This window comes from Quercus lobata, chromosome 7 (assembly GCF_001633185.2).
Source record: "Quercus lobata isolate SW786 chromosome 7, ValleyOak3.0 Primary Assembly, whole genome shotgun sequence".
NCBI lineage: Eukaryota > Viridiplantae > Streptophyta > Magnoliopsida > Fagales > Fagaceae > Quercus > Quercus lobata.
The window spans coordinates 23,905,853-23,933,505 of NC_044910.1; the positions used below are offsets into that span (position 1 = coordinate 23,905,853).

The following is a 27,653-nucleotide window of genomic DNA, read 5'->3' on the forward strand; positions in this document are numbered from 1 at the left end:
AGTAAAAATTCATAAAATTGTGAAGAGTTAAAATATTTTAGTAATGATTTCACAATATATAGGAAAAAAAAAAAAAAAAACTGATCAAGTAGCTCGTGAACAATCTCGGTCTTGCTTAACAAAAAAATGAGCTAAACTTGAACATAAAATCTTGTTTTGCAATAAGCTTAGACTTGACTAATGTTAATAAATAAATAAAAAAATCTTGAATTTTTAGTTCTGGACTCTGCTGGGCTCGACTTGTTTACACCTTACAAACCTATCTCACAAATTAGTGAACCTTCTTATTTTTAAAGCAAAAAAAGAGTGGAACCCAGATACTTGGGAGAGACCCGGTCATAGTCATAGGAGATACATTCAAGAACGTATCTCTTATGGCAGTAGCTCCCGTTTGGCACATATATTTAAAAATTGAAAAATATTATTTGAAAGTATTTATAAAAATATGTATAATTGAAAAAGTGTATAAAAATATTAAAAATTATTGGTTGAAAGTACAAATCAAACGCCCCTAGTTTCTACACCGTTAGCCACTGTCTGATAAATATATATATATATATATATATATATGTATATGTATATAAAAATAAACTCTTTACCCCTTTCTACACTCTCCTTTACTTGACTTCGCCCAACGACTCCCCTTCATACAATTCTATTTCAATTTCATATCACAATAACACAATTACGTTCGTTTCATTTCAACTTCACATTTTTTTTTTTCCATTCAAATCCATAATCTCAATCTCATACACATCTGGAAAAAAAAAAAAATCTAAACATTACGAAGCTTCGAAAATCACGGTCTTTTTAAATCTTCAAGTCAATCATTTGAAAATTCCAACGCCCTTAATAATAAGTCACAGTTTTCCTTCTCTTGGTGAATTAGTTTTTCTCGTTAAAGAAAAGAAAAGAAAATTGATTAGGGTTTTGGGGGATATTGAGAAAATGGACAAGAGCGATTCGTTCAAGTACCACACATCATCGGGAAAGGATTCCCAGAATTCAAGGAATTCGGATTTCGGACTCGGCTCAACCGATCGAAGATTGGCGTTTTCGCGTCAAGCTTCGTTCGCACAATCGAAGCCTCTGCTCTCTCGTAGCGTCTCCAGCATAGACATTCCGCCTGGATTCGACAACTTTTACGGTGAAAGTAAAGGACCGGCGGAGAAATTCTCGGTTTCGTTGTTCGTTTCCTCGGTTTTTCGGATCCTAAGGACTGGTAATAGGTACATGAAGAGGTTGTTCCTCATGATTTCGCTTAATGTTGCGTATTCCACCTCGGAATTAGCTATCGGCCTCTTTACGGGGCGTGTTGGTAAGAATTTTCAACGTTAATCCTTGTTTTTTCAATTCACTATAGCAATTTCTACATGATAAGTCTGTTGGGTACTTGGATTTTTTAGATTATGTACCTATAAGCTATGAATATGATTGTGTTTAGCTGAAATATGATAATCCAATGCAACTGAAATTGGGTTTAAAAAGTTTAAAACTTTGTATATGTTTATGTTTTTGCTGTTACTTTATAGAATAGTCTAACAATTTTCTCAATTGTTGGCCAATCTATTTGGGGATACCATTTAATTTGATTTCTGTTTGTTTCAAAATATTGATGAGATTCTAGTTCTATTGTAAATGCTGTTTCGTATAAACCTTCCTTAGTCTTATTTATTGCTGATATTTTCTCTATTTCCAACTTCTCAATTGTTGCTGTTAACAATTTTTGGAAGAACAAGAAGTTTGTCCATATATTCGTTGCAAACTGATTGGGAATGCCAAGCTAGAGTGATGGAAACTTTCACAGATGTAAGAGTGTTCTTAGAAAAAGACAAGAAAATGTAGGGGAAGCATAAGACAAAATCTGAATGGAATCCCCTGTGGTTATGGCAACGAGGAAGTGAAGAAAGAGTAATTTGCCATTTCACTTATGGTGTCATAATTATAAAAATTAAAGAGAATAGTGTGAATTTCTCTTGCCATGTAAACATGGCTGCTCAGAAAAATCCAACAAGTAGATGTATATGGGTTTTGAATTTAGGTTGCAAAGCTGGTTTTCTTGATAGAGTTAGGGTGAGTCCAATACCAAAGATATTAAAAAGAGGAAGAGAAGTGGAGCCACACTCTATGTTTGGAGGAGAGGAGAGGAGAAGAGCAAGGATAACTACTGCTTTCTGTCTTTTTATTTTTTAAAAAGAACTATTCCAGTGCCCTCTCCCCTTTTGATTGGACAATCTTATTAAATGGAAAGTTGTGCTGGTCAATTGATGTTATATGTAGGCGAAACTACAATGTTTTTTTTTGATAGGTAAGCAGAAAACTTTTATAAATGATAGAAAAAAGAGAAATACAAGAAGTTCATGATGATGAACAACAAGGGTAATCAGGAAACTAAGCTAAGGGAGGACAAAAACTCAGAGAGAGATGAACAATCAGTAAAACCCCAACAACGAGACCACTCCAAAAGACTACGATGGCATAAAAGCTTTAACTCATCCAACGTCTTCTCTTTGTCCTCAAAGGAACGACGATTTCGTTCCAACCACACAATCCACATTAAGTACCCTGGAACCAAGTTCCAAATGTTCGAGTTATGCTTCCCATGCCACTGATACCAGCAAGATAACAAATCTGCCATTGATCCTGGCATGACCCAAAGAATACCAAAGGCCTGAAGCATAAAAGTCTAAAGGGAATGGGTCACAGGACAATGAAGAAGGTGGTTTACTGACTCCCCATCACAGCAACACATACAACACCAATTAGCCAAAGGGCGACCCTTAAGCATTAGATTATTCAAAGTGAGGGTCCAACCATGTGCAGCAGTCCACAAAAAGAATGCCACACACTTAGGAATCTTTGGTTTCCAAACCCCCTTCCAAGGAAACAAAGAATTCGAAGCTCCTTGGATCGCAAGGTAGTAAGACCGAGTGTCAAACTTACCATCCCCTTTAAGCCGCCAGTAAAGGGTATCTCTCGTATTACCCTGAGGAATACAAGTTTGGATGAGCTGAAGTAGAGAATTCGATGCAGCCAACTCCCAATCTTCAAAAGCTCTATAAAACGTTAAATTCCACACTCTAATAGTACCCCCTTCAGGAATCCACAAAACCTCAGAGATACAAGCATTTTTGACCGTTGAACACACATAGAGCTTAGGATAGAGATCTTTTAGAGTAGTGTCACCAATCCACCTATCATGCCAAAAGCGGATACGAGTACCTTCACCCACTACAAAAGACAGATGCTTAGAAAAACTCTCCCATCCTTCATTAATGCTTCTCCATAGGCCACACCCATGAGACCTCCTGCAAACATTAGTACTCCACGCCCCTTGACCCTTGCCGTATTTTGAGGAGATAACACGCCGCCATAGATGGGTAACTTCATGACCATATCTCCATAGCCATTTCCCTAATAAAGCTTGATTAAACGGCACCACATTTCTTATCCCCAAACCACCCATCTCAACGGGTAAACACACCTTATCCCAAGCCACCAAAGGATATTTGAAGCACTCCTCAGAAGACCCCCCTAAAGGAAATTCCTCTGGATACTTTCCAATCTAGCCGCTACAGCTTTAGGAATAGTAAAAAGAGATAAAAAATACATGGGAAGATTTGAGAGAGTAATCTTTAGTAACATGAGCTTACCACCCTTAGATAAATAGAGACGCTTCCACCCAAAAAGCTTCTTCTCCATTTTCTCCAAAATAGGATTCTCATCTTTCAAGTTTATCCTGTGTGCATAATTAATCCCTTAAGTTTCAACTGAGCACAATTGGTCTCTCAAGTTTAAAAAATGAGTTGTAGTAGTCCTTTTACTAATTACTATTAGTAATGTTACTTACGTGGCTAACGGAACAATGACTTGGCATTTTTTTTAATGACATGACATTTTTTAATTAAAAAAATTATAAAGTAAATTTACAAGTAAGAAATTGACAAGCCAATACCAAATTAAAGCTAGTATTGCAACTTATTCTGTCGTTCACAAACCCATGCTTTAGAAGAAAAAAAAAATCACAAACCCACCACGAGAGAGAGAAGGGGAGAGGGTGAAGAAACCCAAGCACTGACCCGCTAGAGACTTAAGCCCTAGCCGCCGCCGACGATAGCCCAAGCCCTAGCTACCGCCGGTGACAGCCATTGACCAGCGATAGCCATTGACCTGCATGCATGTTTGTCACCTTTGATCTTGCATACATAGCTTATGAGGTTTAATTCTTTAGTTTGTGATGGACCATCCAAGATTTGGATACGCCAAGTTGAAAATCCAACCTAAGAAGAGTGTTATCAAGAATATTAATCTAGATGATATATAGTAGCTATCTTTTGAATCTTTTAGTGAGCGAAATTGCTTGGCCTCTGGCATTGGGTATGTCTTTAGGTGCAATCCAAGAGTCATGAAGCTTTTTTGGATGCATTCTAGAGAATAATAGTAAATGGTTTAAAGCTTAGAAGGGGATTTACATTGTCATTGGTGGAAGTATTAATTTCATGAGATCAATCCATTGCAGCATCCATATTCATAATCTGACCATGTTCAAGGTTCTGGTCAAAGCTTCTGATTCTGTTAAGAACCTTTTGATGGATTTCTTTGAAGGATTAGCTACTGGTTTGGACTATACATTTTTACAAATTGTAATCTGGCATTGAGTGATGTGGAGAGAAAGTTGACAATTAAAATGGAGGAGCTATTAATATTTTATTTTATAAACATGAGACAATTTTGTGATTGGTAAGATAGTTTAGGAAGTGCTGAAGAAGCACAAAAAATGGAGGAGCTATTAATTTTTTGTGCTTCTTCAACACTATCTAGCTTGTGGATATGTATGCCAAGAATGGACATTTGAAGCTTGCTTGTCATGTTTCAAGAAGATGCCTTATAAGAATGTCATATCTTGGGGTGCATTTATTTCTGGCTTTGCTCAAAATGGTTTTGCAGATTGAAAGAGATACAGGGTTGTGGATACAGATTTAGTGTCTCTTGTGAGTTGTGAGTAAACTTCTAGCACGTTCCCAAGTTGGGTTTTTGGAATTGGGTAAATCTATACATAGATATATTCTGAGAAGGCTTGACTTTGATCGAGTTTTAGGTATCTGTGGCATGAGGTGTTAGTGGCAGCTGCGTAAGCTGATCTAGGACACACTAAGTAGTTGATGACTACTGCATTGCTTTATATAATCCAGGCTCCAGCTCACCTTGACTGTTGTATGGACTTGATAAGTGATAGGAATTAATCATAGTTGTAACCAGTTACTGATTAGCCATGTGCATTGAATTAAGCCATTTGCTTAATTGAGTAAATCTGTTAGTTAGTTAGGATTAAAGGGAGAGTTAGTGAGTGATTCTTGGAATGTAATATTGAGCAAGCATACATAGCTGCATAAGCAACTGTAATAGTCAAGAATTGAACTGTTGAGTAAAAGCTTCTCTCTTATTCTCTAGTCTCTCTCTCATTCTCATCTTTCTTAATTCTGGAGGCCCGGCAACCTTGAATTAGCTATCCCATCATGAACTTGCTGATCATAAGAAGTAGGTTCTTTTTCAAGTTTCAAATTCACTAGTTTGAATTATATATTTTTTACGGGCAAATTTTTGGTGCTATCCTTTCCCAAAATATGCTTGTCCAAATGATTCAGATTTTAGGTATGTGTTTGATTTGACAGTTTAATGCATTTGGCAGATGATGCAATCATCTGCAGGTTCATTGGGCTTTTAAAGAACCTCCTCTATGCACCTATGACCTCATGTAAACATGTCTCTAACCATTCATGGTTGCCATTGCTGAATGAATGAAACTATTTAGAGGAAGCTTTGCCAGTTTATAATAGACTTTTTAAACTTTAGATTATGAGGAAACATTTGACATTGAAGCAATTGGATATGAAAGCCTTAACATCTGCAATCAATTGAGGCTCAAAGTAGGAGATGCTCAAGCAGTACTTAATTACTTCACCCACTTGCAATTAATTAATCCGAACTTCTTTTATGTGATGGATCTCAATGATGACAGGATGTTTGCGGAATTTGTTAAGGACAGATGCAAGAGCCAGGGTTGCATATGGCTATTTTGGTGATGTAGTTGCAATTGACACTACCTGCTTGACAAATAAATATGAAGTTCCCCTGCTTGACAAATAAATATTCAATCTTATGCTAAAGTTGAAGGCTACCCTCTATATCACTGAGTTTGAATTCAATATATTCTAACCTGCAGCATTATGTTTGAAATATTCCATAAAAATTGAAAATAACATCTATTAGTCCTTAGTGAAGCTTACAGAGAAATTAACATTTGTTGGGAAGATTATGAATATGGATGCTGCATTGGATTGATCTCATGAAATTAATACTTCCACCAATGACAATGTAAACCCCCTTCTAAGCTTTAAACCATTTACTATTATTCTCTAGAATGCATCCAGAAAAGCTACATGACTCTTGGATTGCACCTAAAGACATACCCAATGCCAGAGGCCAAGCAATTTCGCTCACTAAAAGATTCAAAAGATAGCTACTATATATCATCCAGATTCATATTCTTGATAACACTCTTCTTAGGTTGGATTTTCAACTTGCCGCATCCAAATCTTGGATGGTCCATCACAAACTAAAGAATTAAACCTCATAAGCTATGTATGCAAGATTAGAGGTGACAAACGTGCATGCGGGTCAATGGTTGTTGCTGGTCAGTGGCTGTCACTGGCGGCAACTAGGGCTTGAGTCTCCGGCGGGTTAGTGCTTGGGTTTCTTCACTCTTTCCCCTTCTCTCTATTGTGGTGGATTTGTGATTTTTTTTTTCTTTGAAGCGTGGGTTTGTGAATTATAGAATAAGTTGTAATACTGGTTTTAATTTGGTATTGGTTTGTCAATTTCTTACTTGTGAATTTATTTTTGTAATTTTTTTAATTAAAAAATGCCATGTTATTAAAAAAATGCTAAGTCATTATTCCGTTAGTCACATAAGTAACACTACTAATGGCAGTTAGTAAAAGGACTAATACAACTCATTTTTTAAACTTGAGGGACCAATTGTGCTCAGTTGAAACTTAAGGGACCAATTGTGCATATAGGGTAAACTTGAGGGACCAACATTGTAGTTTTGCCTTATATGTAAAAGGGTAGCTCTGAAACTGTGTATCATCTTTTGTTACATTACTCTTTTGCTCATGATATGTGGTGCTGTGTTTTTGGCTTTTGGGTTCATTGGTGTTGCCAAAGAAGGAAATTGAAGTGTACTCTTGTTTGAAGGGGATGTATGGGAGGCTTAGGAATAGAATTATTCCGAATGGAACTTCACACTGCCTTATGTGGACAATTCGGAGAGAATGAAACAATTGAACCTTTGAAGACAATGAGAGATCTATTATTGAGATCAAGTATATTATTTTGGTGATTTTTGAATGTTGGATTAAGTTGAGGGAATTATGTATTCTTCAGTAGATTTCATGGATTGCTTGGATTTATGATTGCCTGGTTCTCTCCATGGGGAGAAATTGGAGAGAACCTGTGTTCAAATCCCCCCACTTCCACTTAATCCAACAGAAGAAGAAGAACAATAACAATAACATTAACAACAAAGCCTAAGTCCCAAAATTTTGGGGTTGGCTATGGATCCTCAATAGATTAGTTAGGGTCAGTCACATGTATTTTTTTTCCTCCATTCTATTCTATTTGAAGTCATACTCTTTGTTATTTCCTTAATTGACATGTCTTTTTTTATTACTTCTACTTTCCATTCATAATAGAATGACTAAATTTTATGCTGGCTGTCAACCTACTGCAGCGCTCCTTTTCTTGGGCTTGGGATGAGCTTCCCTTTTTTCTAATAAAATTTTTAATTAATAATTATTTTCTTTATTTATATAAAAAAACTATTCCCCTTCCTCTCCCTTGCTCTCTTATAATTTACTCTCCTCTTGCTCAATAGCATTAAATTTTATATGTACTCAATCCAGTTTTAGGTCCTAAACTAGAACAAGCAGAACCATGTAGTTGGCTTTATTAGGTTTACTAAACTTAAACTGCCCCCCTGATAGATCATATATGTGGCTGGTCTGTTTTGTGTTATTCCAAAGAGTCCCCTAAGCTTTATAAGGAGCTTGTTGCTTCAGTCATTCTGTAATGTTTTTGTTGTCTCTCAGTTTTTCTCTTTCCTTTTTCGTTATAACTTCATTAGCTGTCTCTAAAGTGTTCTTTTTGTTTCATTTCTAAATTCTACATGAGATGTTAATGGTTAGGCTATTTCAAATCACCTGGGGTCAATAGAGAATTCTCTGTTGATTTTAAGTTTTGTAGTTCTCTTTCTCTTTATGATTTTATCTATAAGTTTAAATGTATTTTCTATATTAATTTCCTTGTCTTGGTTGCTGGTGTCTTTCCAGGTTTGGTCTCTGATGCCTTTCATTTAACTTTTGGCTGTGGCCTGTTGACATTTTCATTGTTTGCAATGGCTGCCTCAAGAAATAAGCCAGATGGAGTTTACACTTATGGGTGAGATAAAAAAACTGTCATCATACCAAGAAAATCAACCTGAATTGAACCTTTTGATTTAGCTGAATAAAGCCATTTATTGTCACTTTGTTGATATCACTCTTTTGCTTCTACTGGAATGGATGCGAGAATTTTGTAGGGTGGTTGTTTCATCTAATCTATTTAGTGTTTCCTGCCAAGAACTGTTGACTGTAAATTGTTGTTTTGGACCATTCATTCTTCCTCTCTTTCATGAGTTCATCCCAATTGTCCCCCTGGAATATGTACATTTTGGAAATTCATCATATTATGTTCCAATAATGTCATCTAGACTATATATAATTGATTTGATGGAAATGAATTTGATTCATTGTAATTCTTCTCTCTATCAGGTACAAGAGGCTAGAAGTCTTATCTGCTTTTACAAATGCTGTAAGTATTTGACTTCACCCACTGCATTGCAGTTTTAAACATTATTGCATAATCATACCCCAAAAAAAAAATCTTTATTGCATAATGATTCTTTCATAAGATTAAAATATTGAGTGCACTTGAATTGCAGTGTCTTTTGCTTTGTTTTATGCACGAATAATTGTGTTGACACTGGTTTTGGACACTGAGACTGGTTTTGCAGTATTTTATGTACCAAAGCTGCTAGTTTAATAATTCATGTCTATGCCATATATTGATACATGCTAAGCCTGTGATTTAAGTATGGTTGACATGATTATAATGTTATTAATGGTATAGAAAGATGTACTTTGGAACCACAACATCTAGGAGGAGATGGAGAGGTAATTGTCACTTAATAGAGGTTCAGTGAGGATTTTGTTGCTAGTAAGCACTGTATTTCAATGTCAAGAAAGAAGAAATAGTTAACAAGTGAAAATGACCTGGCTCAAATGGCTCTTCCTCCTCCACAGAATGCGTTGAGGTTCAGGTCATAGGTGTAGATTACCAATGAAAAAAAAAAAGATAAGAGTTTCTGATTGCATTAACTGAAAAAAAAAAACCTATCTTTAGTGTATAATATAGTTCCCAAAGGTGGAGATAAAGTTGTATGCAAGCATTGCTTTAGAACATGGAAAATTGTCCAGAATGGCAACTGTAGACACATTATTTTGTGTTACCTAAAATTAAATCTCTTATAAGTTGCACAGCGTTCATAAAATGGGAATTTCTATCACAATATTAATTGATCTTTTTCTTGTTAGCTGCATTATCTGGGCTAACATGCGGATGTTTTTTTGTCCTGCTGCCTATGTAGACAGCTGTTTCTTCTGTTTATGTCATTCTCCTTAGCTGTGGAAGGACTTCATGCATTCATCCAAGATGAATCTGAGCACAAGTAAGTCGATTATGCAGACTTTGATGACCGAGATGGTCTATATTTTATTTGTCTTTATTACACTAATATCTTGGCGGACTTTTTTTTCTTTGTGTCATACAGTTGTATATCAGCTCATGTGCTATATGATTACAAGGTTTTGTCTATTTAGAATGTTTCCATCTTGAACTTGTGTCTCAAGATGAGATGGTCTTGCCATCTCTCATGGCATGTTAGTTACATCTATATAAGGCATGTGAGAGTCCTTGTAGTCTACTTCATTTTCTAAGCAGGATATCCTCATGTAAAAAATTGTATCTTTTCTTGTTAAACTTTATGCAATATTACAAAATGAGGCCTAGCTAGCTTGTCTTAGACAGAGCTCAATGACAAGCTCTTTTTACCTAAATGTTGCGGTGATTCTTTTGTAAAATTGTTATCTCAATCTTTGGAAAGGGGAATATCTTTTACAAAAAAATGTGTTAGGATTACGCCAAACTAGTAATGGTGGTCATAGATCAGCTGGCATTGCCAGTCCTTTCTTTTATTTATTATTATTACTAAAATAAAGTACCACATTAGTTAATGTGATGTAAGTCGGACACTCATATTGGAAGGCCAGGGGATTGGACCCCTGAACTTACCAAGAGTTGGGGTTTACAGCCACACATTAGTGTGTCTGGATGAGCTTGTTTTGCTTAAAAAAGTAAGCTCACTAAAACAGTTTAAACACTTATTGTTTTTGGGTTTGAAAAAGAAACTCTTTTAACACTGATTTGATAAGATTACCAAACAATTTTATCGTCATCTTCAATTTGTCATTCTCTCATTTTGAATCTATTTTGATGTGATCCTATGAGCCAATCCTTGCTTCCTACATATTGAACCTATCTTCATTTTTCCTGTTTTCGTGTTTGTATTTATTTAGGTGTGCGTTTGACTCCAAATTAAAAAAGGCAGCTTATTTTATTATTTAACTTATTTTTGGTACCATTCATGGGCCCCACTGCACTTTTGGGTACTATTCATGAGTCCTACTGTACTATTTTAGTTAACTTTTACCTTTATCTATAGTACTTTTAGCAAAAAATTTTCAATTTCAGCAAAATAAGCGGATCCCAAATGGACCCTAGATATGATTTTTTTTTTTTTTTTTTGGGGTACATCTGCTAACCATCTGCTTATAGGCATTACTTGATTGTTTCTGCGGTGACAAATTTATTGGTGAACCTCATTGGTGTTTGGTTCTTCCGGAATTATGCTCGCAGAAATCTTGGTAAGTATTGCTGCATTTGAAGATTTATTTTGAGGTTATCATGGCTCAAATTTTGTTTAAGTTTATGGGGATGCATAGCTGCCCATAAGTATGCTACATGTTTCTGTTATTATGTATTTCTATGCTTTGTTCCCCTGATTTAACTTGGAATATATTTACTTGTGTATTAATGCATTATGTTCAAGAACATGGTTAGAAATCAAAAAGAAAAGGAAAAAAGGGTTTCTTCTTATAACACTTGCTTGCAGTCTACAGAAATGCAGAAGATATGAACTACCACTCAGTTTGCCTGCATGTTCTTGCAGATTCCATTCGCAGGTATAATATGCTCTCTCTCTTGCATTATACACATATGGTTGCATGTAGGCACACACCCTTGCTCTATTTCTATTTTTTTTTCCTTTTATTTTTGGCCATCTTAAGCTGCTCTACTCTGCTTGTCTCTCAGTGCAGGTTTGATATTGGCGTCTTGGTTTTTGTCCCTTGGGTAATTACTTCTTCATGCTTAGTTTTTGACTGCCCCTCCTTCGAAAAGATAAATCTCCCAAAGTTGGAATCTATCCCTCTCCCCTTTTATATCCTTCGTAATTTCTGTTTTTCTACTTTTTTTCAGGGTTCAGAATGCGGAAGTATTGTGTTTGGGACTAGTTTCAGTTGCAGTTTTTATGCTTGTCATGCCACTCTTTAAAGCAACTGGAGGCATCTTGCTTCAAATGGCACCACTTAGTATTCCAACTTCAGCCTTGAGCAAATGCTGGAGACAGGTGATTCCATTCTTTTAGATCACTGGGTTTTAGTTAAGTGCACATCCTGAAAAAAAAAAAAAAGAAGGAAAAAAGACGTTTTTCATTGAAGTGTATTAATTTTTTGGCATTAGATTACTACCCACGAAGATGTATCGGAGGTTTCTCAAGCTCGTTTTTGGGAATTAGTCCCTGGTCACGTTGTTGGCTCTGTCTCAATACAGGTGAGTTTTTGAATATAATTGGTCTTATGGAAGTCAATTTATTGCCCTGTAGTATGGTTACTATTTTCCTTTACATTGATTTTTTTTTGGATGAAATTAAGTTATTAATAAAGAAAAACAAGATGAAAACAAATCAGTTTATCATTACATTGATTGTTCTTCTCACTCTGGTAGGGCATTTGAATCTGTAATTTAGTGGTTTCATTTGTTGGATGACAACTTACAGGTGAAGAAAGAGATGGATGATCGTGCAGTCCTCCAATTCGTGCATGGTTTGTACCATGATCTGGGTATACAGGAATTGACTCTGCAAACTGATGATGTCTGAGATTTCTTATATTCTTTTTTGTATGATTATTTTGTTGGCCTTAGATACATTGATTCTGGTTTATAACATGGTGGTACATGAGATTAATTGTAGATTGGAAGTCCTTTATAAGGAAATGTTATTGGTTGTTGACTTGTCATCACAAATGGGTGTATCGCCAGTAAAAGGGACAGTAAATGATGGCTCTTTGTAGGGATAAGTGATTCTTGTAATTGTCTTCATTTCAATTAATTGGAAAAATTAGTCAGGTTTCTCTATGAAGATTATTTTCATCTTTCTTTCATATATACAGGCTACCTTGTAGGTCAAATAGTTATCTCTCACTGAATCACCCTGGACTATTAAAATCCTTTAGGAAGAGGTCAAATACCTGAAGGGTGTTTGGATATAAGATGTAGAAAATGGTATCTGAAATGGGATTGCCTCCATACTTTGATAGACCAACATTTGAACCACCAGGACTTCCCCTTCCCTTTCCCCTCTGCCCCACCTCCCTCCCACACCATAGAGAATTCAAGTCTAATCCATTTTGTCAAAAGTGGGTTATACTTGTACTTTAAAAAAAAAGTTTTAGAAGCTTTACACAAGATAAAATAAGCTAAAAAGTTAAATGAAAAAACTAAACTCATGGAAATCGGATAATGATAAGGCATTGGATGGACTTTAGGAGTGGTTAGTAATGCTATTTGGACTCTCTAACGTACCAAGCGCTTTCATATGAGTTACGATAGAGATATAAACCTTTCTTGAGCTCATATCCAACTGTTTATTTTGAGATATATTGATATATAGTCGAACTAGAGGAGCATTTATATCATTTTTGCATAGTGTTACAGGTTAGAAACTCTTTGTAAATTTGAGGATATGCTCTTCATTTTGCCATGAGCTTGAGTTTCTTGGCTTTATTTTTCCTGAGAAGGTGCGAGCTATCAAAATGTGGCTTGTGCCACAATCATGGGTGATATTTGTAGTTTCCATGTATTAGCATCATTTTAGAGAAGTTTTGTATGAACAAATTTCAGCTATATCACGAGTCCTATCATTGAGTGCTTGAAGGGAGTTGATTTTCAATGGTCTAAAGTAGCATAAAAGGGATTTGAGCAAATCAAAATATTGATGATGGAAGTTCCAGTTCTTGCCCTACCAAACTTTGGGAAACTTTTTATTGTGGAGTGCAATGTGATGTTTCACACACAAGAATAGGGGCTGCTCTTTGTAAGAAAGGAAGGCCAGTGTAATTTATTAGTGAGAAACTAATTGATACTAAACGATGTTATTCAGCGAATTGACTTGGATTTTTATGCTTAGGTGTGAGCAATCAACACTACTTGGCATATCAAGAATATGTGGTTTGCTCTAATCATCAAGTATTGATATTTGAATTCTCAAAAGTAGCTTAAAGTCACACAACATAGTGTGGTTTCTTTCGGTAGAAGAGTTTAATTTCTAAACAAAACAAAAGACTGGTGATTATAAATACCATCTTTTGAGTAATTGGAGATGGCACTTATCTGCTTTATGAAATTTTAGATTTGAATATTCTTGAGCTCTTTGAACCTATAGATTGTTGTTTGAATTGTCCCAAATTCAATCCTATTATCTCTCTCCTTTCTTTAAGTTTTGTTTGTTCCTGGAATTTCTCTGTAAGCTCTTCTTTTACCCCAGATCTAAACTCTCCCCATCACATTGCCTTCCTAAGCCTATTTTACCTGTGTGAGAAGAACAAGTTCGATTTATCGATGTCTGTACATATTCAGGGATTTCAAGAGATGACCATCAATATCTTAATGGTTATAAAATTTATGTGATGCGTTTTCTTTTTAAATTCTGGAAATTCTAGAGAATGTAAGGTGAAGAATCGTTTTCCATTGGGTGGCTGGATGGAGCCTTCTAGTACCATGGTAGATGCTCTGGTTGTTGTGTACTTTTGAGTGTTTAATAGATTATTTAGGACCAGCGTCATTACCCTGTAGTTACAAAGTGGAGTCTTAATTGGAAATAAACGCTTGAAGGATAGATTTAACCAGAGGCTCACCAAGTTGATTCATTAAGGCCTGAGTTTTTGCTTGTGAATTGAGATGACATTAATTATCTCACACTTCGTTGGTACATATCACCCCATTTCATGTTTTAAATGAAGGTATCAATAATTGTGTGTATCGTGCGTGTAATTGTGGACGACGTAGAAATGAGTGTGAAACAATGTCTTTCTTTTGGACTACTGTTTAGTATTGTCGTTGCTCATTACAGTGTTGTTACTAGTACACTCTTTCATCAAGGGAAACTTATTTTATTTATTTAGATACTTTAGGAAAAAAAGGTGTTGCCATAAACATGGCATCTTACAAGAAAGTAAGTTCATCCAAAAAAAAAAAAAAAAAAAAAAAAAAGAAACAAAAAAAGAACAAGAAAGTACGACACTTATTTTCCTACATAAGAAGAACTTGACAGTGCCATTATATTACAAGCTTCTTCACATCCTAATTTACATTCTTTTTACATGAAACCTGGGACCTATATGTACAGGGCCGAAAAAAAGTGTCTGTACTATTTTGATGCAATCACAATCTTCTTGCCATGGAAACTAATGCTGTATAGACAGGTCAAACATATGCAAATAAAAACAATAGATACTTTAAGTGGACATTTTTCTTAATCTAGCCTTTGGAAAGATTCATCTCCCTGAGAGTTCTGTGAAAGGGGAAAGTTGGCTTTTAGAGAAAGAGATTCCGGAGTCCTCTTTGAATGAAGGAGGCATGGCAGGCCACACGAAAGCAGGTCTTTCTGTGGGCACCAGCGGTGGAGGCACTTCCCCTGTAAGTACCTGTAAAACGGTTTTCATGGAGGGTCTCTTGTGTGGATTTGGATGACAACAGGCCAATGCCAAAACAAGCATGCATGACATTTCTTCCTCATCAAATTCCTTGTTCAATCTTGAATCAACAGCATCAAGGATCCTTCCTTTACTGTGAAGTTCCCATAGCCAATACACAATGCTGTTGTTGTAGTCGGTCAATTCAATTTGATTTCCTGGCTTCCTTCCACAGAGAACTTCTTGTACAAGAACACCAAATGAATAGACATCTGTCTCAACAGTTGCCCTACTAATAAGAAACGTTTCTGGAGCCATATATCCTGGTGTTCCTGCAATCTCTATTGTTGAGTGGTGCGTTTTTCCCTTTTGTTGAATAGTACGAGCTAGTCCAAAATCTCCAAGCCTGGCATTGAACTCTGAGTCTAACATAATATTGCTAGCTTTTATGTCCCGATGAAGCACTGTCTTTTCACATCCGTTATGAAGATAATCCAGTGCCTCAGCTACCCCATGAATTATGATGTGCCTTTTCTCCCAGGTGAGTGTTGGTTCCTCCATGCCTAGTTTCTCATCGCCAAATATAAACTTGTCAAGGCTACTGTTTGGCATGAACTCATAAACGAGAAGGAGCTCACGCCTTTCATAGCACCATCCGATCAATCTCACAAGATTCTTGTGATGGAGGCTGCCGATTGTTGTGACTTCTGCTATAAATTCTTGCTTGCCTTGACTTGAATTCTTTGAGACTTGCTTGACGGCTACCTCCTTATTTGCCAATAGTCCCTTATAGACCGTTCCAAAGCCACCTTCTCCAAGCTTGTTTTTGGGGTTGAAGTTGCCTGTTGCTTTTCTCAGCTCTTTTAGTAGGAATTTTCTTGGAGCCATAGAGGACCCTTTGATCTGGTCTTCTAGCCCTGGATATGGATCCTCTGCATATAGAGCCTGTTTCCTCTGCCAATACAAGTAAAAGACAATCCCGCTTAACACAAGCACTGCAGCTGATACTGTGATCCATAACCACAGCAACTCTAAATCATCATCACCATCATCAATATCGGAACCATTGAATTCCCATGATATTATGCAGTTGAGTTCAGTGTCATCTCCTGTTGAAGCTGAGAATCCCACATAAACCTCTTCTGGAAGATAATCAGAGAGATTAAGCGGCCAAGAAATTACTTCCATGGAAGCAACATACAGAGTCATATTTTTGCCATCATATTTAACCGTTGCCGTTATATTAGAAGAAGAAGAAAGATTGATACCAAGGTTGGTTAAAGAGACTTGCGTTTTTGAGTAGATGCTATTTACATCCAAGCCAACATGGTTATCATCCAAATCTTCTTGGTAACTCTTTTTCGTGTCAAATTCTACTGCCACCACTTTAGCTTGAGAGGATCCATTCGTGCTTGCGTTTACAATCCCAAGCCATTGTCCATCGCTGTTCAGTGGAAGTGTGGCATCTGCAGCTAATATGAAGCTCAAGCCTTCGCCTCCTGGAGATGTCTTAGGAGTGATATTAAGTACAAAGGTGGTAGAGAAATTTGCTGTCAAACCTTTGCTCTTGCTCCATAATCTGAATGGCTTCAAGTAAAAGGCACGCCCGGAATTTTTTGCAATAGAAGCTTTATTACTAACATCTGGTGTAACTTGAATAGCACCCAGTACAATATATGAATTTGACATCTTCAGTTGAGAATAATGTTCATTGTTGAACACTGTATAATTAAAGCTAAAGCACCCTACTCGAGTGAGAGTTCCACCCAAGAGGACTACCAGAAAAAGGGACATAACAACCTGTGAAAAGCACATTCTACTTACACAGAATACACAGATATGGTCTTAATCTATGGAAAAGGCAGAAGGGTCTTAATACAGGTATTAGGATTTCAATTTCTGGTAAGGTTAAGTAATGATTTAGATGAATGAAGGAAAACTTTAGATTTTATGGAAGACAAATGTTGCTAACGGACAAATATATAGGATTTTTGGGTTCTAGACGATCGGACTTTTAGAGGAGTGAAATTTCCCTGAACTTTCTACTATTTTAATAATATTTTATTGTTGTTCAACTTCAAACGGTAGTCCTCGAATTACATGGAATCATGGAAGTGGACAATAATACTATAGAGGGGTGGGTAAAGGTTAATTGGTTATTAAAATCTTGATTTACTATTTTTTTTTTTTTTTTTTGAGAAGAATTAAAATCCTGATTTAGATTTAAAATAGTAGGATTTTAATATTTAGATAACTTAAGGGTCTGTTTGGTAGGGATGAAATAGAGGATGGAAAATAAAGGAGATAAAATAGAAAAGAAAAGTGATTCTGAGGCTATTTGGTTGGAACCTTGAAGGTGAAAAGTTGGAAGGATTTTGATGAAATCCAGGGGTTTTTTTTTCATACTCACCAAAATTTTTTCTCTTTAATTCGAAGAGAAAACTCAGGTGGCAAAGTTTTAACTGTAGAGTTACGTATTTACCTCCTCTTTATGTTGGACAACTCATCTCTCTCTTTTCATATTTTTCTCTTGTTCTTTGTCCCATTCTTTTTGTCTTTTTGTGCTTGTTCTTTTCCCATTTCTTTTCCCACTGTTTTATAAAAAAAATGTAATAAATATAATAATAAAGAGAAAAAATATAATAGGTATAATGTTTTAATTTTCCTCAAAAAAAAGTTTTAATTTAAAAAAAAATCTTATTTTATTAATTTTAATTGATAAATAAGTAATATTTTATTACAAAGAAATGTATTTCTTATATATAATGAAATAAGGACATAAGAGTAAATTTAAACAAATCATATTTTCCATCCCCCACTTTTTCACTGTCCTAACCAAACACAAATGAGGGAAAAATAAAATTTTTTCTATTTTCTCATTTTTCCATTCTCTTCCCATCTTCTATCCTTACACTTTTCTATCTTCCCAACTAAACAGACCTTAAAACAATTTCAAATCTTAAGTAAAATTTAAATTTGTACGGTCTTTAAGATCTTGATTTAAATTGTGGGATGTTGGATTTAAATTTATTATAGGCAAGAAATAATGACCACAACATTTTTAGGAATGAGTGTTTATTAATTACAGCAAAAAAAGAAAAGAAAAAAAAGGAGTTTTTACGTCATTTCAGTAAGTAATATGACATTAAATGCCTAACAATGATGTTTAACTGTATATAAAGGGTCATGCTAACGGGTACTTTTAGAGTAATAGTTAACAATCCATTTAAGGAAAGTTTTGACATCACTTTGTGGGAAATTGAAAAAATTATCAAAACATTAATTACTTTTTTTTTTCTTACAAAAATTTCCTTTAATGAATTATTAATCATTGCTCTAAGGGCATCCATTTACATTTCCTATATATAAAATAGGTTTTGGTTAAAGGGTGTCCTTAAGACATTTGGTAATAGACTATTTTAGGGAACTTTTAATACCATTTTCATAGGAAATATAAAAAATTGTAAAAAAGTTAGTTCATTTTTTCTTTTTTCATAAACAATTTCTAAAAGTACTTCTTATACCAATGTATTTCGGTCATTCATTAACATTTTCCAATAAAATATTAGATCTCTCTCTCTCTCTTTGTGTTGCGTGGTTGTTGATATAAAATATTAGCTCTAAAATGTTGTAGAATACATAGAATTTAATCATTGTAGGAAGTAAAACATATTATGAATGGTTAGATTATTAACGAACTTGAACGACAGTGCCACTATAAAAATGAAATAAAAAACATAAAAGGACAAAATAAAAATTTTGAAACATAAAAGGCCCCCAAAAAAAAAAGGTTTTAAACTTAAAAAGTTAAAAGTGTACTTTAGTTTTCTTTTTCTTTCGAGCTAAATATTTTGAACAATAAACATGTATTACAAAATGGTATGCGTTAAACTTATCGGTTTTAAATATATTTTCTATAATAGTATTCTTGATTTAGAAAAGAAAAATATAATAATCTAAAAGCATATTACCACATGGCTGCTGCGCCTCGTTTGTTTTAGTAATGTTTTATACATTTTTTAGTGCTTGGTACAATAAAAATGTATTTTGTTGATATTAAATTTTACATTTTATATTTTATGCATTCAAATGAATCACATTTTTTGTGGTTGGTGGGAAACAAATCCAATAGTGTTGAATGATTTTTTCTCTATAAATTGTGAAAATATTTTCCAGAAGGTTACCTACTCAACATACCAATACAAATAAACTCCACATTACTTCACCCCTCCAAAAAAGAAAAAAGAAAAGAAAAGGTTTACATTGCAAAAACTCTCCCAATGGTAACTTTTCTCCCTTTATTTTTCTCTCTTCCACATACTCGAATGTTGACCTTTTTTTTTTAGTGTGTGTGTTTCAAATGACTTATTTTGCTCAAACTGATCCCTTTCCTACTTCATTTTTTTAGTAGGATAAGAATTTGGAATTTGTTTTCCCATTTGAGACAACCAAATGATCCAAAAAATAGAAAACATTTTTCTATTTATGATACATTTCCATGACTGAAAGTTTTTGTTTATATAAATTATTTGAAATTACAAAAATTATAAATAAATTTTCATGTGAATTAAAAAAAAAAAAAAATCATTTTCAAGTTGCAATCAAACATGGAACAAAAAACGGTTTAAAGTGGCCCTTTTGTTAGCTTGCAATTTTTAATAAGTAATGAGCTGTCTGTCTTTGGCAGTTGTTCATTTTTCAAACTTTGAATAACATTCCGTTCTCTCTCATCTACAAATTCCAATTTTGTTTGTTATAGGAGCCTTAAGCTGCGTTTGGATTGCGCTGAAAATCAGTGCGTTTGCGCTTTTCCCTTTATTTATTTATTTTTTTTCACGCGTTTATAGACTTGCGGTTACTGTTCATATACTGTTCAATGAACAGTAACCGCAAATTTTGACTTTTCAAACTTCTTTTAGCCAATCAGAGCATATCGTGTACTGTTCACAGATCCACAAATTTCACTTTTCAGTAACTTTTTCATTAAAAATGGGTCTCACGATACTATTCACACATTTAAAAATTATTTTGCTACAGTATTTTTCAATTTTCAGTTTCAGTTTTCAGTTTTCAACTATATCCAAATGGACCCTTATTTAGAAATTTTCTTTGAAAATTTTCTCGTCCTAGGCACTATTACTAATTTGAATATATAGAATAGAATACACATCGAATTTTCCGAAATTCCTCGAAGGACTCTAGTTCTTTGTCTTTAGTATATGGACTTTCACAATTCAGTGCGGCACATCATTTTGCTATGAGCCTACGAGTACTAAGCACATCTAATAAATTAAGAAGACCATAAAATTTATAAATTGTAATTTGGTCATGGCTCTGCTCTGACAGAATCAACAACGAAACTATAGGAGAGCAACGTATTATACCCAGGAAGAATGAGTCATTTTGATTGTCTACAAGTTTGCTTTTTCTTCCAAGTTTTTGGGTTTGTTAGGTATGTGGGTATTTAAACAACTTTTTTCAGTTTTTTTGAAAATACGTGTGAGTAAAAAAGTGTATGAAAATAAGTGTAATGTTGTTTAAAAACTGAAAATATGTGTTTAAACACATGTACCAAATGGGCCTTTTGTTTGTGAAGAATTGGCTAGTCCAACTCTTCTCAACATGCTAGATTAAAAATTTTCTATATGATAAGTGCAATTAAATCCATCTCATTATCTCGAGTACACTCAATTTTACTATAACTTTTAAGTGGAGTTGTGATGTGTCTTTGTGTTAGAACCTCTTTTCATCTCCCTTGTGTGTGTTTGTTTCTCCCAAAAAAAAAAAAGTACACTCAATTTTCTTTCTTCTAGAAAATGATTGAATTCTAAAATAAAAAAATCTAATAACAATAAATTAAAAAAGAAAGTCAGAGATGAAGTATTTCTTCAAGTAATTCAAACATGTCGAGTCATTTGCAGGTAAGGAATATAGAGATATTCCATTGGAATTAGTCATTCAAACTTCTAAATTTCTAATTTATTTAGTTGATCATCTGGCAAACGATTCTTTTCCATGCACGCGTGGTTTTGAGAATTTGAGTATCCTTTGTTGGTTGTTTATTTATCGAAAGTACAGAAATGAAAGAAAAAATAAAAGGAAAACAGATGATGAGAGAGAAAATAGTATGGAATTCAACAAAAAGCAAGAAATGCAAATCAAGAGGGGATTATTCCAAGAAACTTCCCATTTTGAATAGTTGACGAGTTTATTATCTATTCTGCAATGGAAAACTAATACCATGTGCTGGATTGCGACTAGACCCAATGACCATTAACCTTTTAGTAAGCATTATCATCACTGTCTTGAAAGTGATTAGAACCAATTTAAAATACGCGTTTGTATGCATTTCGATATTTTTTGCTGGTTGTTTAATTATTGCAAGTACTACTAAAGAAAGGAAAATTATTATTATTATTTTTGGGTGAGGGACCACCAAAAAAAAACTCAAAAAGTTCAAAATTTGACCTTTTCTTTGGTTTGATGTACGCTTGGACTTATTTATTTATTATCCTAATAGATTTTGATTAATTTTCACGTATATTAAACTCTCTTTTGATCATTCCATAGTTACAACTTACAACTTTACAACAGTTAACAGAGGAGGAGAGATTTGATAATTTGATAGTTACAATATTGAGCTATAAACATTTTTTTTTTTTTTTTTTTTTTTTGTGTTTGTTTTTATGATCATAATGAATGTTGATTAATTTTCAAATGAATTAATTTTTTATTTTTATAATTCAATGGTTACAATGGAGGGTAGATTTGAATTTTGAATATTTCAATTGAAAATATAAAAAAAATGACAACACATTGAGCTATAAGGTTCTAAACCAAGTGAATTAAACTCAAATACACGTGTGATTGCCTTTTCTTTTCAATTGAAAATAATCCAGTTTTAGATTAATTGGATTTTTCCCCCAAACAAATTAATGATCAAATAATATATTCCACATATTCACATTAGATAATTTCTATTATGAGCATCACATGCAGGCATCGGAAATTCAAAGAATAGATCATATATTTTGAATCAAAATTATTTTATGATCTGCTTACTAAAAATCTTATTATAGGAGTAATGTCATATTAAATTTTGAAATATGTATGTTCTAACTAGACGTAGCAAATAGGTTAGGTCAGTCTAGTTAATCAAGTTCGGGTAAAAAACGGATTAGAAATGGATTGGGTCAATAGGGTTTTAAGTCAAGTTGGGTTTAGGTTGACTCATATTTTTTTTCACATTATTTTATTTTCACATATATTTGCCACTTAATAAGTCATGCAATAAATTATTTGGTGTGAAATGCATTAATTTGGTTTCACCCATGTGAAGAAATAGCTCAGATAAAAAATTGATACTTGTTCATTAATAATAAAATTATACAAATCCTAGCATTGCTAACCAAAACAAAATAGCATAAGCACAAATGATTTTTGTCTAACACTTGAAAATTTAATTAAAAAACACACGTTCCATTTTCCATACAACGCCAACATCACAAAACAGAAAACATAATTACAAATGCCCTATTGGATTTTTTTTTTTTTTTTTTTTTTTTTTTTTTTTTTTTTTTTTTTTTGAGAAACTTGGATAAGCTATTTTGATAAAGAATAAAAACATATAAAAAATTTTCAATTTTGAAAACTTATTGCATAATTCAATATCTTTAAAAAAAATCTAATAGTTGCGTCTAATTTTAGATGCATGGTGGTTGATAGTTTGATTCAATTTGGGAATATATATCAATGTTTGATTGTTTACTTATTTATGCATGATTTTTTTTTAATGAATATCATGTCATTGTTAAGTAATTCACACTTTAAGAAACATCATTTTTTATTCTGAAAATTCATTTATTCAACTTATTATTTATTATTCGTTTGATCTTAGAAAACTAATAAGAATCAATAGGAAAACCCCCTGTCCTAGAGTTCTCTGAAGGTTGTGAAGACTAAAGACCATTATACTAAGTTACTAACCAATTTGCGGCAACAATCATGCCGGTTTGCATGTAAAGGATGGAATTGGCGAATGACTTATCGCCATGAACCCCATAATAAAGTGCATCCCTTTACAACTTAATCACGTAGTCACACGGCAAACTCTCATTGTCATAACTCATTAAATTCTAATTGATCTTAGGATGAGTACAGGTAAGAATCAAACACTAAATAGGGACATTACTATGCTGCAAATTGGTCTCTTTCACCATGTATGAATAAAGGATATGAACGAGTTTTAGAAAAATGATACTAGGCAACGAATGAATTAATGATTGTTAATCAAGAGCAATCGTAAGGGTTTGTAATGCCAAGGAAAAAAAAACACATACTTTGTATATTCTATAGCTGCTATAGCAGTTAGATTAGGTGATTGAAGCTATAGTCAACCCCTGATTTAAAAGTATGATCCAAGGAAATGCATAGTTTTTACTGACTAAAAACTACAAGACCCAGGTCTTCTTTATTTATGACTTTCACAATGATAGTTAATACGGCACAATTTCGCAAGAGTATAGTAGGTGAGTGCGAGGATTTGTGAATATTGAACAGTACACTGAACAGTGTGACGCAATGAGATCTTGTTGGTTACTTTTTTTTTTTTTTGAGAATCAAAAAGGGTGGCTCACGTGTGATATCACAGCCGACCACACCTCACGTGAGATCTTGTTGGTTACTTGACTTCACATTTCTATATGAATACTAATTAAAATTTTTGACTGACTTCTTTCCTGACAAATTTCGTTTGTAGCAGTTGATAAATAACCAATAAACAGCCACTATCTTTAAAAACCTTTTCCTCTCTTTTCACGTGTTTGTTAAAAATATTTAGTATTTTCATTTAAAAAAAAAAAAACAGCCACTTTCTTTCCTTCTATCTTTATTTATTTTTTCTCTTTCCTGAATAACCTTGAAACTTCATTATACTGAAGGAACCACTTTCTTTATAGCAGTGGTTGGTCGTGTTTCAATCATGATGTCAGTTAATAATTTGACTTTGTAATAAACTAAGAACTATTGTATTTTTGTTGTTGATAGGAAACTAATAATTTTTGTTGTTTTGTCATGGTAGTCAGATTATTTTCCTTTAATTTTATTGTTATCGTCATTGGGCTCAAAGCCCAATGACATCCTTTTTTTTTTTTTTTTTTTTTTTTTTTTGAGAGGAAACTGGTATTTCATTCACAAAGAAAAGGAGTACAACAGAGGCCATCAACTAACAAAAATTAACTAAGGCCTGACTGAAACAGATCAACTAAAAAAGGAGGGATAACACCCCTCCAAAGATTAGAAACTTGATTACACTTGGCAACTTGGGCTAGCTCATGAGCAGCCCTATTGTAATCCCTTTTCACATGTTAGAATAAGCAGCAGAAAAAATAAGAACTTGCAGACCGGATGCTTTGAACAAAGTGACCCATTGAGCCACCATTCTTCCCTTGAGAGACAGCTGAGATGACTGAGGAAGCATTCGATTCAAAAATAACATGAGTAAGGTTCAGCTCTTGAGCCAAAAGAATTCCCTGTTCCAAAGCAATAAACTCGGTCCACTCAGCTGGGAAATGCGAAGGCAGAGCCTTACTAAGAGCAGCAATAACCCCACCAGATTCATCCCGGATGATCACTCCAACACCTGAGATGCCGCTGCCATCAATGGAACAAGCTCCATCCACATTAACTTTAGCAAAGCCCAATGGAGGAGTAGCCCAGCTGTGAAGAGGAGACAACAAAGGTGTATAATCCCATGTGGAAGCTTCTTCAAACTCCTCGACGATGTTCTTAGCAAAATCCCAGATCAGACCAGGGGGCAGACCACTTTCATTATGGATGATCTTATTCCTGTTGTGCCAAATCGACCAGGCAATGGCAAAGAAAAAATCCAGGTGCTTGTCTAGCAATGGAGAGCAGATGTGGAGCACAAGATCACTGAAATCTTTCACATTCAGCAACTTCTCAATTGGACAATCTTGCCAGAGTGACCAAATCAAGAGAGCTAAGTCACAAGAGATTAAGGCATGGGTAAGGCTTTCAGGCTCCTCATCACAAATTGGGCAGATGCAAGACGTTTGAATACCTTTTTCAGCCAACTTGGATAGCACAGGAAGGCCATTAACACAAGCATGCCAAGAGAAGATCTTAATCTTTGTTGGGAGTTTCAGAGACCAAACTTTCTTCCAAATTCGAGCCATTGGGTCACCGGAAGAGCATTCTCCATCTTCCATTGTGTTTAGGATTTTAGAAGCAATGAAGTAGGCACTCTTGACTGTAAAATCACCCCTTTTGTTACCCATCCAAATGAGTTTGTCCTCCAGTAAATTGTGACATAGAGGAATTTTCAAAATTACATTAGCCTCAAAAGGAAAGAAAAGGGCTCGGATCGTTTCAGCTTTCCACCATCTAGTCACCGGATCAATGAGGGAGGAAACCATTGGGTAGTCCTTAATGGGGCGAGAGGGGGAAATGACCTTGTATGTTGAGGGGGTTGGGAGCCATTTGTCTTCCCATATGTGGATAAGGCGCCCATTTCCAACTCTCCACCTTGTTCCATTATGTAAGACCTTTAGGCTATTGAAAATACTCTGCCAAGTGTAAGAGGGGTTGCTGCCTAAATTTGCATGGAGGATGTCACAAAATGGGAAATACTTTGCCTTAAGGATGCGGGCAACAAGGGTGTTCGGATTTGAGAGGATTCTCCAAGCTTTTTTGCTAGCAAAGCAAGATTAAGGGCCTGTAAATTTCTAAATCCCATGCCCCCTTGTGACTTCGGCTTGCACATTGTATTCCATCCAACCCAGGCCATTTTGGGCTCTTGATGCTTCTGCCCCCACCAAAAATTCCGCATCATTTTTTCAAGGTCATCACAAAGACTTTTTGGGAGTTGGAAGCAACTCATCGTGTAAGTGGGAATGGCTTAGGCCACAGCCTTGATAAGAATTTCCTTTCCTCCAAAAGAGAGCAATTTACTCTTCCAGCCAGCCAGTTTCTTGCAAACTTTATCCTTAATCTCCGCAAAGACAACCTTCTTCGATCTACCAATGATAGAGGGAAGGCCAAGGTACTTAGTATGACTCGAGTCTTGCATTGGCCCAAGAATGCTTAGAACCTCATCTTTGAGATCCTGGGAGGTATTTGGGCTGAAAAATATGGAGGATTTGTCGGTGTTGATTTTCTGCCCTGAAGCTGACTCATACAAATCAAGGATTTCCTTTAGCTTGTTGCACTCATTGCCATTAGCCTTACAGAAAAGGAGGCTATCGTCTGCGAAGAAGAGATGAGAGACTTTTGGAGCCCCTCTACAAATAGATATGCCATGGAGCTGGTTGTTCCTTGCTACATCATTGATAAGTGCAGAGAAGCCCTCTGCACACAATAGGAATAGATACGGAGACAGCGGGTCACCTTGTCTGAGTCCCCTACTAGGGATGATGTGTCCATACGTTGTGCCATTTATAATGACTAAGTAAGACACAGAAGAAATACACTTCATCACTAGCATGATCCAATTCTCATTAAATCCCATCCTCCTCATGACTTTTTCAATAAATGCCCATTCCACTCTATCAAAAGCTTTACTCATGTCTAGCTTTGCAGCCATAAAACTATCATTCCCCCCTTTCTTATGCTTCAAAAAATGCATGATCTCATATGCCACCAATACATTATCAGTGATAAGTCTATCAGCTATGAATGCACTTTGATTTTCTGAAATAATATAAGGAAGAATAGCTTTAAAACGGTTAGCTAGAGTTTTTGAGACAAGCTTATATACCACATTACATAGGCTTACTGGCCTAAAGTCAGTCATTCTTTGGGGATTATTTGTTTTTGGCACTAGAGCAATATTGGTTTTATTAATATCAGATAAAGGCATGCTAGAATTAAGAACATTTAAAACCATATTTGTGACATTAGCACCAACTATACTCCAATATTTTTGAAAAAAGAGAGCGGACATACCACGGGGCCAGGCGATTTAGAGGGGTGAAGCTGCTTCAGAGCAATAGCCACTTCTTCTCTGGAAAAGGCTCAAGAAAGTTCTGCATTCATCTCAGGAGATACCAGGGAAGGGATGGGAGCAATAACAGCTTCTGATTGGCTCGGGTGGGAAGTGGAGTATATCTCTTCAAAATAGGAGACGGCAGCCCTGGCAATACTGTTATGATCCCCACACCAGCTTCCATTTTTATCCTAAATACCCAGAATTGTATTCTGCTTTCGCCTATCAGAAGCCCTTGCGTGGAAAAACTTGGTATTTTTATCTCCCTCACGGAGCCAGTGAGTTTTCGCACGTTGCCCCCAAAAAATTTCCTCACTATCAAGGAGATCATTGACTTCCTTTCTTACCTGGTTTATCTCTTCACCCAAAGACCCATCCTTATCAAGCTGAATCAAGCCACTGAGCTTTTTCCTTTTTTCCTGAATTACCTTTGAGATTTGCCCAAAAGCAATTGAACTCCA

General features: G+C 35.0%; 3 protein-coding genes across 5 annotated transcripts; 1 reads left to right on the forward strand and 2 right to left on the reverse strand.

Moving 5' to 3' along the window:
- The first annotated feature begins 587 nt into the window (after positions 1 to 587).
- On the forward strand, positions 588 to 12,637 carry LOC115953837 (metal tolerance protein C2-like). Of its 3 annotated transcripts, XM_031071644.1 has the most exons (10): positions 588 to 1,318; positions 8,391 to 8,499; positions 8,871 to 8,910; positions 9,750 to 9,826; positions 10,993 to 11,081; positions 11,330 to 11,399; positions 11,530 to 11,568; positions 11,695 to 11,845; positions 11,959 to 12,048; positions 12,275 to 12,637. In XM_031071644.1, the coding sequence occupies exons 1-10, from the start codon at positions 949 to 951 to the stop codon at positions 12,374 to 12,376; spliced, it is 1,137 nt and encodes a 378-aa protein (XP_030927504.1). In that variant the 5' UTR covers positions 588 to 948; the 3' UTR covers positions 12,377 to 12,637. The 3 variants fall into 3 exon arrangements, 2 of the variants coding, with proteins under 2 accessions (XP_030927504.1, XP_030927505.1); XR_004083789.1 differs by lacking the exon at positions 12,275 to 12,637 and having other exon boundaries at positions 11,535 to 11,568; XM_031071645.1 differs by lacking the exons at positions 11,959 to 12,048; positions 12,275 to 12,637 and having other exon boundaries at positions 11,535 to 11,568; positions 11,695 to 11,908.
- Positions 12,638 to 14,807: 2,170 nt separating this feature from the next.
- LOC115953888 (probable L-type lectin-domain containing receptor kinase S.5) lies at positions 14,808 to 17,076 on the reverse strand. Its single transcript, XM_031071709.1, has one exon. The coding sequence runs from the start codon at positions 17,001 to 17,003 to the stop codon at positions 15,051 to 15,053; it is 1,953 nt and encodes a 650-aa protein (XP_030927569.1). The 5' UTR covers positions 17,004 to 17,076; the 3' UTR covers positions 14,808 to 15,050.
- A 7,477-nt stretch (positions 17,077 to 24,553) lies between these two features.
- Positions 24,554 to 25,624, reverse strand: LOC115951770. Its single transcript, XM_031068917.1, has one exon. It carries the CDS (start codon positions 25,622 to 25,624, stop codon positions 24,554 to 24,556), a length of 1,071 nt encoding a protein of 356 aa, XP_030924777.1.
- Between the last annotated feature and the right edge of the window lie 2,029 nt (positions 25,625 to 27,653).

Coding starts and splice junctions, on each gene's coding strand:
- LOC115953837 (XM_031071644.1), top strand. CDS start 949: ATGGACAAGAGCGATTCGTTCAAGTACCACACATCATCGGGAAAGGAT. Junction 8,500..8,870: donor GATGGAGTTTACACTTATGG/GTGAGATAAAAA, acceptor TCTCTCTATCAG/GTACAAGAGGCTAGAAGTCT. Junction 11,082..11,329: donor TTATGCTCGCAGAAATCTTG/GTAAGTATTGCT, acceptor ACTTGCTTGCAG/TCTACAGAAATGCAGAAGAT.
- LOC115953888 (XM_031071709.1), bottom strand. CDS start 17,003: ATGTGCTTTTCACAGGTTGTTATGTCCCTTTTTCTGGTAGTCCTCTTG.
- LOC115951770 (XM_031068917.1), bottom strand. CDS start 25,624: ATGGTTTCCTCCCTCATTGATCCGGTGACTAGATGGTGGAAAGCTGAA.